The sequence below is a fragment of the Podarcis erhardii genome, assembly GCF_964252035.2.
Source record: "Podarcis erhardii genome assembly, chromosome: 16".
NCBI lineage: Eukaryota > Metazoa > Chordata > Lepidosauria > Squamata > Lacertidae > Podarcis > Podarcis erhardii.
The window spans coordinates 20,041,823-20,056,503 of NC_138514.1; the positions used below are offsets into that span (position 1 = coordinate 20,041,823).

At 44.8% G+C, this 14,681-nt stretch overlaps 1 protein-coding gene across 1 annotated transcript in view; it reads left to right on the forward strand.

Annotated features, from left to right (window-relative positions):
• TECTA (tectorin alpha) overlaps positions 1–14,681 on the forward strand; it is an 81,098-nt gene that overhangs the window by 41,497 nt on the left and 24,920 nt on the right. Inside the window, exons 10-11 of the mRNA XM_081843238.1 lie at positions 4,849–5,459; positions 8,946–9,507. Of these exons, the coding sequence (XP_081699364.1) occupies positions 4,849–5,459; positions 8,946–9,507 (1,173 nt within the window). The remainder of the gene's footprint in view (positions 1–4,848; positions 5,460–8,945; positions 9,508–14,681) is intronic.

A 14,681-nucleotide genomic window follows, 5' to 3' on the forward strand; every position in this document is an offset into this window, starting at 1 on the left:
TGGTCCTTTGAGTCCTGCCATTCAGTAGGCTCAGTGTATTGTACAGTGGTACCTCGGGTTACAGACGCTTCAGGTTACAGACTCTGCTAGCCCAGAAATAGTACCTCAGGTTAAGAACTTTGCTTCAGGATGAGAACAGAAACCGTGCAGCGGCAATGCAGCAGCAGCAGGAGGCCCCATTAGCTAAAGTGGTACCTCAGGTTAAGAACAGTTTCAGGTTAAGAACGGACCTCCAGAATGAATTAAGTTCTTAACCCGAGGTACCACTGTATTGTATTTATTTATTTCCCATCCTTCACCCTAAGGCCCCCAGGGCAGGTTGCAACATTAAAACACAATATTAAAAACAATTTAAAACAACTTACAATAATAAAAAATAAGGCAGGTCCTCAAAGTATACACCTCAAGTGTCAAAAGCCAGGGGCATCATTCTCCAGAAGCTGTATAATGAAGGTGCCAGGCAGACCTTTCTGGGGAGAGAGTTCTGCAGCTTAGGGGCCACCACAGAGAAGACCCTCCCCTGGGCCACCACCACCTGAGCTTCTGAGGGTACCAAGAAGGCTCCCTCTGCCAGTTTCAGCACCCAAGAGAGTCTGTAGAAAAGAAGGGTGGTTTTTCAAATATTGGGGGCCTGAGTCATTTAGGACTTTAAACAACAATGTGAGTACCTTGAATTGGCCCGGAAATGAACTGGCAACCAGTTTTGAAACAGGGTTTATATGAGATGTAGGTGGAAACCCAGCCAGGAATTTGGCTGCTGCATTTTGAGCTAACTGGAATTTCCCAGTCGTCTTCAGGGATAGCTGCATGTAGAGCACATCATAATAATCCGACTTTGAAGGTTCCAGTGCGTGGAGTATAGTGATCTCTAACAAAAGTGGGTCGTAGCTGGAGAACCAGCTGGAGATTTATTTATTTTTTTAAAAGGCCCTTCTAGCCACTGAGGCCTCTTGAGCCTCCAGCCATAGTGTTGAATTCAGGAGCACCACCACAGTGCAAACCTGCTCCTTTCAGGGGAGTGCAACCCCACCCAAGGAAGGCTGCCTCTCCACCTCCCAGACATGAGAACCTGGGACCCATAACAGGATTCAGGTACGTCACACACATACCTGCAAAATACACACACCCATCTCACCCATCATAATGCATTTCACTCATCTATGTAAAATATAGATTAAAACAGTGCTGCGAAAACAATACCTTTGAGCCTGGAGTGTTTTCTCTCTCTCTTTCCAGTTGCTTTTTGCCTCTAGATGCACTTTCTTAATTAAGTAATTTTCATAGAATGCGTTCTAGGAGACATCAGGAGTTTTATTGCGCCGTGTTCTTGAATTGCAGTAGGGATCCCGACGTAAGCTGTAACAACAGAGGCTAATTTGAATCAGCGAGACGGATGGGGGGGGGAGTTGTTTAGCTATGGTAATATTCTTGCTGACAGTGGTATTATTATCATAATCTAAAGGCAGATGTAGGAAGTTCACACTGCGGAAGCTCAAGAAGGCTTAGGCGAGTTGATGCAAATGGAAGGACGTGGAATTTGAGATTTGGCAGGCGATGAGCTTTCACACAAACTCAGAAGTCTGTGAATATTTTAAGGGTGCAGTCATACATAATGCTAAACTATGGTTTGTTTTAACTAAGCTTTTTTAAAAAACAACAACAACAAGCCGCAAATCATCTTACGAACTTGAAACCAGAGTTAAAAGAAGTCACAGTTTGGAAACTGCTTCACATTGTGATTTGTTGCCAGAATCATGGTTTGTTGCCACAGCTGGGTTTGGACACTCAGACCACACTTTGGCTAAACAAAAAACCAGTTAGCATTTTGTACAAAACTAGGCCACTGAGCGGCCCTTTACTGAAGTGCAGAGCTCTATCCAATGCTTTTCCTGCTCAGAGTAGACTCACTGAAGTGAATGGACAGGACTAAGGACCCTTTTAATCATAGTATGTAAAAGGGAGTTTCAGAAACCTGGTTTCCTCTCTTGAAACCACCTACATAAGAAGAGCCCTCCTGGATCAGACCAGGCCTCCATCTAGTCCAGCCCTCTCCTTCTCATGGTGTCCAATCAGATGCCTCCAGAAAACCCTAAAGCAGGGCTTAAAAGCAACAGACCTAGTTCATTCCCAACATTTGTGGGTCTGCTGATATTCAGCACCCAAGTGGATAAAGCTGAACCAGTAAGAAGGGCCACAGGTTCCTGATAGTTAAACTATGGAACGCACTCACAGAAGAGGCAGTGATGGCCATGAACCTGGATGACTTTAAATGGGGATTGGACAACTTCATGGAGGAGAAGGCTATCAATGACTGCCAGTCATGATACCATGCTCTGCCTCCACGGTCAGAAGGAGTAATGCTTCTGAACACCAGCTGCTGGAAACCTCAGAAGGGGAGAAGGCATTTAACAGCATATTGATATGCAGGAAAAAGAGAGGAAGAAATAACAGGGTGAACAGGAAGGAAACTCCATCTAGCCCAAGGCTGTGTAATGTAGCACAATGCTGAAAGGATACTAAACAAGGCAATGCAACACAATGACAATTTGAATGACAATAATTGACAAAGATGACTGGCAGAATCTGGGACCAAGGAGAAGAGTCGGTGGAAGAAGATTGGAAAAAATTTAAAGTATATCTTCAAAAATATTGTAAAATTAAGGATTGTTAGAAAGATGTTGGAAAAAGAAAATTATGTGGTTTTGGTAGAAATGATATAAAGGATTAAGTAAAAATGAATTGATGAAGGAGAGAACGTAAAATTACAATATATTAAATCAAATTATTAAGATAAAAACAAGGTTGGAAGGATTTGCTGAAATAACAATTTGAACTAGAATACAAAAAAGGGAAGTGTGAGGAGGTCAAGGAAATAAGTAAAGGAAGAAAGTTATGTAAATGTTTAATCGGTTCTTTTTCTTTTTTAAATGATTGTATTTTTTCTGTTTTTTATTTTCTTTTTTCTTTTTTTGTAATCTTCAAAACTCTGAATAAATATTATTTTTTTAAAAAGACAATAATTGACAAAGAAACTAATAAAGCAGCTTGAATAAGAATAAAACCATGCAGTAATATTGCAAGGCTTTGCATTGTCTCTCCCCTAATAAAACTCCCTCCGGAGGATTTAGCTGAAAGCATCCTAGGCTATCCCGACTTCCCTCGTGTTTCTAAATTGCTGAACATTACAGCATCAAGTTCAAGAGCAATTCGTAGCTACCAAACTAGTGCAGAGGGTCAAGGATCCTTCCTCCCGACACACACAAAGCAGGAAGGAAGGAAGGGAAGAGAATCAGACCTCTTAGAGGTATACTGGCTCTGAACATGGCAGTCCCTGTTTAATCTAATAACCACTGATGGGCAAATGAATGGGGGAGAAATCTAACTCCCTTTTAAAGCCTTGTAAACTTGTGACCACCCCATCATGGGGCAGTGAGTTCCAAAGGCTAAGTATGTTAAACTAGGGTTTCCTTTTGCCTGTCCTGAATCAGTTTCATTGTATGATCCTGATTATAACCCCCAACCCCACCCAGCCATGGGGGAAACTGTTCATGGAACCATAGAATTGTAGAGTTGGAAGGGACTCCCCGCAATGCAGGAATCACACCTAAAGAACGCCTGACAGATGGCCATCCAGATTGCCATGGAGAGAGGCTTGTGCATGCACCTTTCTTGCTTAGTTTGAAAATGGGAATGCACACGACACATCCAGGGCATTTATACTACAAAGCACTTTAGCAAACAATTGATCAACCCTGATCGCTAGGACTGTATAGAGGAGGGGCTGGGCAAGACTGAGCCCAGAGTGATTGGCCTTAGTTAGACCTGACAGCCCATATCCTTCTGCTCAAAAAAGGAGAGAGGGATGAATAGCTCTGGTCTGGAGCCTGTGATTATGAGCTCCCAGAGAAGCAGAATGGTTTTAAACCTCACCCTGATATCTTTGACAGTCACAGACTGGAGTGTGCTCAGCTTGTTGAATTTTTAAGCCTGTGCTGACTTTTTGTTTATGTTTTTCGGGAATTAACCTTGGCTGCATGCATTTCCAGGCTTCTGTTCAAAAGCATAAGGACTAGAATGTAGCTTTCCCCCCAATTTAAACAGCAATCTGGGATTCTAAAGACATTGACGCCTATGCTCAGTACAGGGTTTCATTGCAGATAGGTGCAAAACACACAGTCCTGTCTAGACCTGGACTAGACTCAAGGTTTATCCAAACTTACCTTTCTTCTGCTCTTTCCAGGCTCTGTGTCTGAACATTTATCTCAATTTAATTTTTGCCCCAGAGCTTTCCTTGCAAAAACCTGCTCTTTAAAGTTCAATTGGAGCAAACGGCAATCTGGAAAAACAAACAAACCTGAATTGATGTTTGCTCCGATTGTGCACTGAGTGGCGAGTTTTCACAGGAAACGCTCCGGGACGAAAACAGAAATGCTCAGACAAGGAACTTTTATGCATGGACCTGTAACTCTTTCCAGTGGGGCAAAAGCTAAGAGTGGGTAAGCCCTTAGGTGTGGAAGCCAGGAAGGTAATTCAGGATCGGAACTAACTCCTATCTCTTGAGTTTTTCATTGCTTTTCTACCCTGATCCATGCTACAATGTCGAGGCAGATGTCGCAGCCAGATTGCCCTCACTTTAAGGGCCACTATTTGAATAATGGTCTTGGTCATTTGATGGTCCTTTTTATCCATTGTTGTTTTTTAATTGTATATATTGCTTCTTTTATGTTGCTACAGCCGTTGGCTAATGCAAATAAAGTTTATGTCGAGGCACAGCATGGCAGGACTTTGAGAGAAAGTGGCTGGCAACCAGCTGAACTTGTGCTTTCCCCTTTTTTTGTCTTGCTCCAGCTCTCACCTGCCCGGAGAACAGCCACTTTGAGGAGTGCATGACCTGTTCGGAGTCCTGCGAAAGCCTAGGGATGGGTCCCATCTGCCTGGACACCTGCACGGAGGGCTGTCAATGTGACGATGGCTTTGCCCTCCGGGGCACCCACTGCATTCCCAGGACTGAGTGCGGCTGCAGCTTTGAAGGCCACCAGCTCTCCACCAATCAGTCCTTCTGGATGGACATTGACTGCCAGTATTTCTGCTACTGCAACGGCTCCGACAACAGCGTGCACTGCGAGAACATCCCCTGCAAAGAGGATGAGTACTGCATGGAGGAGAGTGGCCTTTATTACTGCCAGGCTCGCACCGACGCCTCCTGCATCATCTCTGGCTACGGCCATTACTTGACCTTTGATGGGTTTGCTTTCGATTTTCAGAGCAGCTGCCCTCTGGTCCTCTGCACCACCGTCTCCCGGCAGAGGTCAGAGAGGTTGGAAACCTTCCCCGAGTTTACGGTCACTGCCAAGAATGAGGATCGGGATCCTTCCCTGGCCTTGTGGGTGAAGCAGGTAGAAGTGGAGGTCTTCAGTTACAATATCATCATCCACCGGGCCTACAAGCACACCGTGCTGGTGAGTTAACGCAGCGACACTGAATCGATTTATTACAGTCTGTCGACCAGAATTGAGAAAGCATGCAATACATACAAATGTCAGAACAAAACAGATGGGAAAGTAGAACATAGAAACCACAACAATCTCAGGTTAGCCCCTTCCAGTTTCAGGTGGTGAGTTTTTCCCTTGTTCTCACTGCTACTGATACAAATTCAGCCACTGTCAGTGAAACCTTTGGGTTTTAACTTCCATTAGATATTGAACTGGGGTCACATTGTACCTGAGAGCCAAACAGCTCTCCATTTATGATGGGGAGATGACAAATGCTTCAAGGGGTTGAGGACGTTGGGCAAGGGAGCGGAAAGAGAATAGGTGGATGGAGATGTAAATTCATGGCTAATTCTTCTGGGGAGCAAAGGACAGGACCACCTTTGAGGGACTGGAATCCTCTAGCATCCTCTAGCACACCTGTGGGTCCCCAGATGTTGTTGGACTACAACTCCCATCACCCCTGGCTAGCAAGGCCAGAGCTCAGGGAGGATGGGAGTTGTAGTTCAACAACAACTGGGGACCCACAGGTTGAGAAAGGCTGCTCTAGCAACTCCTGAAAGATGACTGTCAACTCCTGTCCTCCTGTCTCTGAGGAGCAGTAGTGCTTGCTTGAAACCACAAGATGGTAGGATGCTCTTGTGCTCGGGTCCTGCTTGCAGGTTTTCCACAGGCATCTGGTTGGCCACTGTGCAAACAGGATGCTGGACTGGGTGGGCCATTGGTCTGATCCCAGCACTAGCAAACCTACATTTATGGGGCCCTGAAGCTTGAGTTGTTATGGGGGGCCCTTCATAACCAGCAACAAGGTCTGGGTAGCCACTGCTATCTTCTTCAATGGGGTTGTTCCACAAGAATCAGCACACACACACACACACACACACACACACACGAACATCTCATATTTTGATTAAAATTGTTATACTGGATTATATCCCATGTCAAAGTAAATAAAGTGAATCAAAAATTCCTATGACTTATAGTTTGGGGGATGAAAATTAGAGAAATGTTATATACATGCATGATGCATCATAAAATGATGAAATTGGGTCTACCAGACCCAATTTTTTAAGCAATGCGGATTAAAGTCACTTCTGGAGCCCCTCTGGGATTAGTGTCCCTGAAGCTTAATTTTTTTCATTTTCATAGTAAATCTATCCCTGGATCCCTTCAACTGGCATTCAGAGGCATACTGCCTCCAACAGTGGAGAGAGAACCTTGTCATCATGCCTAGTAGTCATTGATAGCCTTTATTTCCAGGATATAACTTTGCAGTGACTGCAAACCAGAAAGAGCTAGATATGTTTAAGTGTTGTGGAAACCAATAGGGCTTTAATATTGTTTCCTTTGCATATCGGGTTGTCAAGGGTAGCTTCGTGTATTTATTTTTTTCCTGCACAGTTGAAGGAGGAAAACGCTGTCATGGATGAAACTCTTCTGTCACTGTTTTTACATGTCTGGGCTCAGTCCTCCCGGGAGCAGAATGTTGTTGGCTTGTTCTCTTTTAAATAGCAAAGAATCCACAGAAGTGTTAAACAGGAATCCCAAAAGACTGAAATGAAAATTTGAATTCAACCTCTTTTAGCATCGTGGTCAGGATGAAGTTGGCTATTCAGTGACTCTCATTCACGGAGTCAGCTGGAAACAGTTGTTTCATGCCTGAGGCAGGAAATATAAATGTGCCCAGCGTGATGGTAAAAAGACAACAGTAAGATAAATATTTGGCAGCGTTCTTCACCCTAATGGCATCCAGAATTTGCTACCTAAGATGGACTGATTCAGCTTGCCTACCAGTAGGGCTGGCACTGCTCAGTAATGGGACATTACAATGTCTCCATAGAGACAAGTCCCTATCATGGCCTTGGCCTCAGATGATACATAAGGCTAATTGATTGGTTGAATTTATACCCCACTTTTTCCTCCAATGAACTCAATGTGGTGTGCAGTACATGGTTTGCTCCCTTCACATTTAACCCCCACAACAATCCTGTGAGATAGGCTAGACTAAGGAGCAGGGATTGACCCAAGCTTACCCAGAGAGCTTTAGGGCCGAGTGAAGATTTGAACCTTGGTTTCCCAGGTTTTAGTCCAACGATAACCAGTCTGGAGTTGCTATACTGCTGGCTTAGGAACACAACCAGGTTCCAGATACAAAATCTGAGGCTGACGGCCACAAACCTGCAAACCTAAACCAGACAGCTTCTCCTATGCCTGGTTCCCCCAAGGAGCTAAGGCTGCCCAAAGGATGAGAGAGTGGATTAGGCAAGAAGCCACAGAAGGAAGAAGCAGCCCCCACCCTCCGGTCAAAGGCTTGTCCCTTTAAGGGGTCACACTCCTCAGGCAGGGTGGGTGGAGCTTTGGAAGGAGTGAACTAGAGGGAGGCTCTTATAAGGCCTCAATCAAGGCCCAACTTTCACTGGAGAAAGTTGTGTGCTTGGAGCTAGCCAAGGTCCTGAAACCCTGGCTGCCAGTCCTTGTGGATTCTTGCTGAGAAGAGGTCAGAACCATCTGACATGAGATGGCTGCCCATAGCTCCCTCTCCATCTGTACATGAACACATGGTCTGTTGGGTTTTTGTGAGTCAAAAGTGGGTGGAGGTTACTCAGACCAAATATTTGGCACATGTACTGTTACAGTTGCAGACTGTAAATATTGGTGCACCCTAATCACCCCATTTGCCAGATGACCTAGAGGGTTTATTATGAACGCGTAGACACACTCCACCTTGATTTCAATGGGTTTCAGTGAACCCAACTTTGAGCTGGATTGTGACCTGTGTGTTTCACTATTATAAACTAGTGTGTGGTGCTTCTCAACTGCTAGATAGATGTGCCCCTTTTCACTCAATTTTCCATGGCACTGGTGTTCTATTCTCTTTCTTCCAAGGAGCTCAGAGCAGAATTTTAGCTTGATGACAACCCCATGAGCAAGTTGGACAGAAAAATGGTGACTAGCCCAAAGCTACACAACAATTTCCACAGCCTGAGTGAAGACCGGGTTTTCTGCGCCAGGCCATCTTTCTTTGAAACCCACCTCCCAAAGCTAGCTAGTTATTTATTTATTTTGCAAGATTTATATACCACTTGGTTGTAGGAAAATCTTAAAGTGGTTTACAAAATGTATTAGGTAATAAAATTACCAGTAAACAAAAACAAGAAAACAGTTTAAAAACAACAATTTAGAATGTTCAAAAAAGAGATTAAAATCAATAATAAGCTAAACATTGGATTAAAACAAGTCAACATTCTATGCATCTAGAGAGGCTAGCCTAAGCAAAAATGTTTTTAGTGGGTGCCAAAAAGGGAAGGGAAGGCACTTGCCTCAGGTCAATAAGCAGGGAGTTCCAAAGTGTGGGTGCTGCCACACTAAATGGTTATTTACTTACAAATGCAGAATAAGAATGGTGTGACGCCAGTTGTCTTAGTCTCTAGCTAACTTCACTGCATCTCTTTGCAGATCAACAATGAGCGCCTTTACCTACCCTTGAAGCTTGGACAAGGGAAAGTGAACATCTTTGCCTTTGGTTTCCACATTGTCGTGGAGACCGACTTTGGGTTGAAGGTTGTCTATGACTGGAAAACCTTCCTCTCCGTCACCGTCCCACGGAGCCTTCAGAACAACACGTACGGCCTCTGTGGGCGATACAACAGCAACCCCGACGACGACCTCCAGACCTCCGGTGGCTTTGCCGTCTCTAGCATCAATGAGTTTGGCCACAGTTGGGCCAAGAGGGACCCCTTTTGCCAGGTTGGCTGTGGTGACAGATGCCCTGCCTGCCGTAAGGTGGAAGGCTTCTGGAAGCCCCAGCAGCTGTGCAGCTTGATCCCCAGCAAGAGCGGCGTCTTCTCCAGGTGCCACAGCAAAGTCAACCCCACCTTCTTCTACAAGAACTGCCTGTTTGACACCTGCATCGATGGTGGCGCTGTGCAAACAGCTTGCAGCTGGCTGCAGAACTACGCCAGCACCTGCCAGACCCAGGGGATTGCTGTCACCGGCTGGAGAAACTTCACCTTGTGCTGTGAGCTGAGCTTGTTTTAATCTCTGTTGTTGTTCATGAAAACTGTCCTTTTGTTCTGTCTCCAGTAGCTCCACTGATGTTTAACAGGGATATTTCTGGGTTGTTGTTGTTGTTTTTAAGGGGGTACTTTCTTCTTAAAGTAAATTTGGGGAGGCGATTGTAGCTCAGGGGCAGAGCACGCATTTTGCACACAGAAGGTCCCAGTTTATTATCTGTTTCTCGCATTCACACCCCACCTTCCTCTCCAAGGAGCTCAAGGTGGTGTACCTGGTTCTGCTCCTCCTAAATTAATCTCACAACAACCCTGTGGGATATTTTAGGCTAAGAGGCAGTGACTGGCTCAAGGTCACTCACTGAGCTTCATGGCTGACTGGGAATTTGCGCCCTGGTCTCCCAGGTCCTAGTCTGACACTCTAACCACACTGACTCCAGCTGAAAGAATCAAGTCAGCAGGTGATGGGAATGATTCTCTATCTGAGGTCCTGGAGAGCCAGTGCCAATTAGAACAGAGCACCCTAGTGTAGGGAGAAACAGTCTGACGTGATATAAGGCAGCTCCTTATGTTACTATGTCTAAAAGCAACTTGACTAGGACTAGGCCTGGTTCTTAGTAAGCAAGTGTCTAGATCTCGAGTCTCAACACCACACTTAAGTCTAATTTCCTTTCCTGTTCTAACAGCTTCAAAAATAGCTGGCTGTGTGTTGTTAGACATAGCTCCTGCTAATCTGTGGCCCTTGAGAGGTCCCAACTTACACGGCCAATGGTCAGCAATGAAGAGAGTTGTAGTTCAGCAACATCTGAAGAGGTAGAGGTTCCTCACTTCATGCTATAAGGAAGGGATGGACCAGTAAAAACAGAGAGAGAAATGATTTGTCATTGGGAACAACAGCAGAGAAGAGTCTTGTTGGCCAGGCAAATTGGAAATCTTGACAAGGAAGAGCCAGTGTGGGGTAGTGGTTAAGAGCGGTAGGCTCGTAATCTGGGGAACTGGGTTCGCTTCCCCGCTCCTCCACATGCAGCTGCTGGGTGACCCTGGGCTAGTCACACTTCTCTGAAGTCTCTCAGCCCCACTCACCTCACAGAGTGTTTGTTGTGGGGGAGGAAGGGAAAAGAGAGTGTTAGCCGCTTTGAGACTCCTTCGGGTAGTGATAAAGCGGGATATCAAATCCAAACTCTTCTTCTTCTTATAGGGGGTCAAAATCTAGGCTCGAAGCTTCCAGGGTAGTCTATCTGTCACACGCCTCCTCACTGGCCGACGCTTGGTATTGTACAGGGGTCGAGTCCCCACTTTAAGCAAAGGGAATGATGGATTTGTCAATTTCAGGTTCTTGCTGTTTCTCATATTTCCCATCTTAATAACAATTATTATCATTTTATTATTTATACCCCACCCATCTGGCTGGGTTGGCCCAGCCACTCTGGGCAGTTTCCAACACATATAAAAACAAAAATTCAGTTCCCCACATTTCTACATCCATTTTTGAAAATTAATCCACATTTCAGTGCACATTTTCCTATGCATTTTGGCCTAACATACACATTGTTTTCACAAAGCAGTTTCCCCTAGTACCGTACAATTTTGTCCTCTGTCCTCACTAAGTTGACCCTCCTAGCTGATGCATGTTTGTGTGTATTACTAGGCTGGGGACATGCACGGCAAGGTTTGGATAAATGCAAATGTCAAAGGATGACTGTGTTTTGATTTGCATATCGCTCTGCAAAAGCTGAATTGGGCAGGTCTGCCTTTAAATGCGAGCTGAATCAGATATCTCCCCTCATCCCTAATGACACCTCTCAGGCCTCAGATTTCACAAGGGCTGTGAGCTTGAGCATTGGCATGGATTCTTATTTTAAATGCACAAAGCTGGCTGACGAGGCTTTTGCCCTGGGTGCTGAAGAGTCAGCTGCTTGGCACTGTTCCACAGTTCATCAGTATGGCTGGCCTGTAGCAACCATCCTTCTGCCCAGTTCCAGGTCACTTTGTGGTCCACTTTGCAACAGCAGATTCAGTGTTATTAACTGCTCAGGGAGAGACATCTGAAATCTCCTCAGTTCTGCCTCTAACCTCCCTCTCAGTTTTCTTTGCCTTGTTTGATGATTGCTCTTTAAATGGAGAACATGTTGTTGTGGTGGTTGTTGTTGTTTTTAATTTTTGCAAGACCCTCTGAGGTACGTAGAAGCAGAGCTCGGCTTGTATCAAAGATGGAGAACAGTTTCATGATGCTGAGGTTTGCAGGAAGGAGACAGTGAGTGAATTGCTAGGAATGGAAAGAAAGAAAGAAAGAAAGAAAGAAAGAAAGAAAGAAAGAAAGAAAGAAAGAAAGAAAGAAAGAAAGAAAGAGCCTCTCTGTGCCAAGGTTTCCCAGAGAGAGGCAGAGACTCCACTTAGGGCACCTAATGACAAAATGGAAAGTATTGGATAAAAATGACACAGATAAGAGGAGACAGCGGAAAAGAATAGCTCAACAAATGCCTCAACATGAAAGAGATGTGTACCAGAGTCACGGAAGATTATCTCTCATGTCACCGGCTTCATAAAGGAAACGCAGCCACAAGAGGATGAATTATGGGTTGCTCCCTAAATCTGACAGATATTTAAGCACTCAGCACAAAAGCTCACTTTGACTTTGGCAATTCCTTGGATTCATTGCTGCAAACCTGCAGTGGCATCTCCTAGCAGCCTGCCCTTGATCTGGCTGCTGTAAAAGTTGAAGCTGTTGTCCTTGTATTGTCTGGAGTGCCATGTGGGACAAATTTGCCCCAGAAATTAGCTCACCAACAGGGGAGAGCCCATAAGCTGTGCATGCAAAAGGTCCCAGTTTCAGTCTTTAGCACAGGGATGGGAAACCTCAGGCCTTGGAGCCATGTTCAGCCCTCCAAGCCTCTGTCTGGCCCTCAGGGATCTTCCCAGGCCACAGCCTCTCCCTAGCCAGGTATCCTACTGCTTCTGCTTTGCAGAACCTTGAGTATTTTTGCCTGGCTGCCTTGTGTCCTTGAATTCTGATAATACAGTCTGCACCTGTATTAGAATTGTTTTTAGTTGTTTTTAGATGTTTAACCACTTGTGTGTTTGTTGCCCCTGGGCTATTTTGGGAGGAAGAGTGGTACATAAATTTAATAAGAAATAGCAACAAATAATAATGAAAATGTGATGATGATGAAAGTTATAAAATTAGAAGGAAAGCAAGCAAACAAATAAGGAAATGATACTAATATGTGCTTCATTGGATATTCATTGGAGGATAGAGAGGGGTGTATTTAGTAACAGGTCTGCTGTACAAAGGTAAAAAAAAAAATGTTAATTGCACCATTCAGTTTTGCATTTGGTCCTGCAGGCTGAAACAGGTCACTCCTGATTGCACCCCCTCAAAAAAATGCACCTGGGGCAACGCCCCCCAGCCCCCCATGCTATGCCACCAGTCAGATGTGTAGCTTCATACACTCACTTTGCTTTTGAAGCACTGTCTAAATAATAAATGCATTTGAGTCATCCAAAAAAGAACTGGGGCTTTGTGAGTATTCCAATCCAACATTTACAAAGTACTTGCTATCACTGTGGTCCTTGCTCCAAGGCCTAGAAACTTTACTTGTAGCAGGTGGGAGAAACAGCCTTCTCAGTGTGAGTTGCATGCAGAGTGTCATTGTCTCTGCCAGGGATGCTGGGTCTTGTTTGTGGTCCTTGACAGGAAAAGACATATCACTGGGATCTGGGAGCACCAAAAACCACCACCTCTGCCATTCACTGTTCCAAGGTAAGCTTCTGGGGGATCTTGGAACAGAGGGAGACAGATGTGGCTCACTAGACTGAGCCAAGCACAGTCTGCCTAATTGTAATGAGAAATGCTAAACTTGTCCGGACGGGACCTGCTTGTTTCCAACCTGTTGTGCTACAGAGTAGGCCCACTGAAGTTACTAGACATGACTAACGTAGGATCATTAATTTTGGTGGGTCTGCTCTCAGTAAAACTTAATTGGCTACAACCAGCAGTGCAGTAGCAAATGGCAGAAGTGCTGGGTCCCTTAGTAATAGTCACAGCCACACTCCTAAAATTATACAACCATCTAAGATTATACAATAATAATAATTTGAGATGCATTGCAATGATCAATGCAGATATCTCTGTGTTGCCTTTCAGCCAGATGTATTTTCTGTGCACGCACATGGGCTAATGATTTGGAGTGTTCCGCACCATTCTCTTAAAACTGAAGCACCTTGTGTTTTCAGAGTTCTTAAATGCTTTGCTTTGGAGCATCCCGTTGCTAAAAAGCTCTCTTTTCATGTTGACTGTGTGGCTCTAGGACATTGGAGACAGGGACCCTACTGCAGAAATAGTAATGAATTTTAAACCCACTACAACCTCATCACTGAATACAAACCTAAGGAAGGACAGTCAGCTACACCATTCTACCAGATTGTCCCCTGCCAATGTACCCCCTACACCAGGTGTCCTGTGCCTTCACCAAGGTGGAAGGGGAGTCAGTTACCCCCACCCTGGTTAGAAGGGAAGAACTGTTAAATAAGCAAAGGTATTTTTCTTGCACATCCAAACCCCGTTCTGGAAAGATGTAGGTTAAATCTTCAGTCCCAGCGGCAGTTGTTCTTCATTTGTCAAATGCAAATGTTATTAGTTTATACATGCGAGCGAAAGAGTACGTATTTGTTCTAAGGAGGCTTGTCTCTGTGGTCAATAGGATTACAATGTACCGTTCAATTACGCTCCTCATAAATGAAGATGCAAAGCTCCTCCGGCAGGCAGACCATTTGGCAAATCAATTGAAAAGTCATTTTCATCACTAATAAGATTTAAAAATTAAATTTGGATCATTTTCTATTCACAAATTGATGGCCTAAATCAGCTCTGCTCCTGAAATTCAAGGACCTGAATGCAGCTGTTAGATGGGGAGAGGAGGAGATGCAGAGGACTTGTGGATGTTCTCCATTCTGCCCTTTCATCTTTTGAATGTTTGCAGTAGCTTGGCTTTTCAGACTCCCATAAGGTGGATACAGTTGTTTTTCAGAGGCACAGAAAGGTGCTCTGGAAGAGCAGGGGTGGCTGCATCCAGTGGGCAGGGAGGTCAACAGTAGGTGGCGCCAGAGCCACTGGCAGGCACAACCAACTCATTCTAGTTTCATCCCCATCCTTCTTCTAGCTGAGTTCTTCAAGAAGAGAACC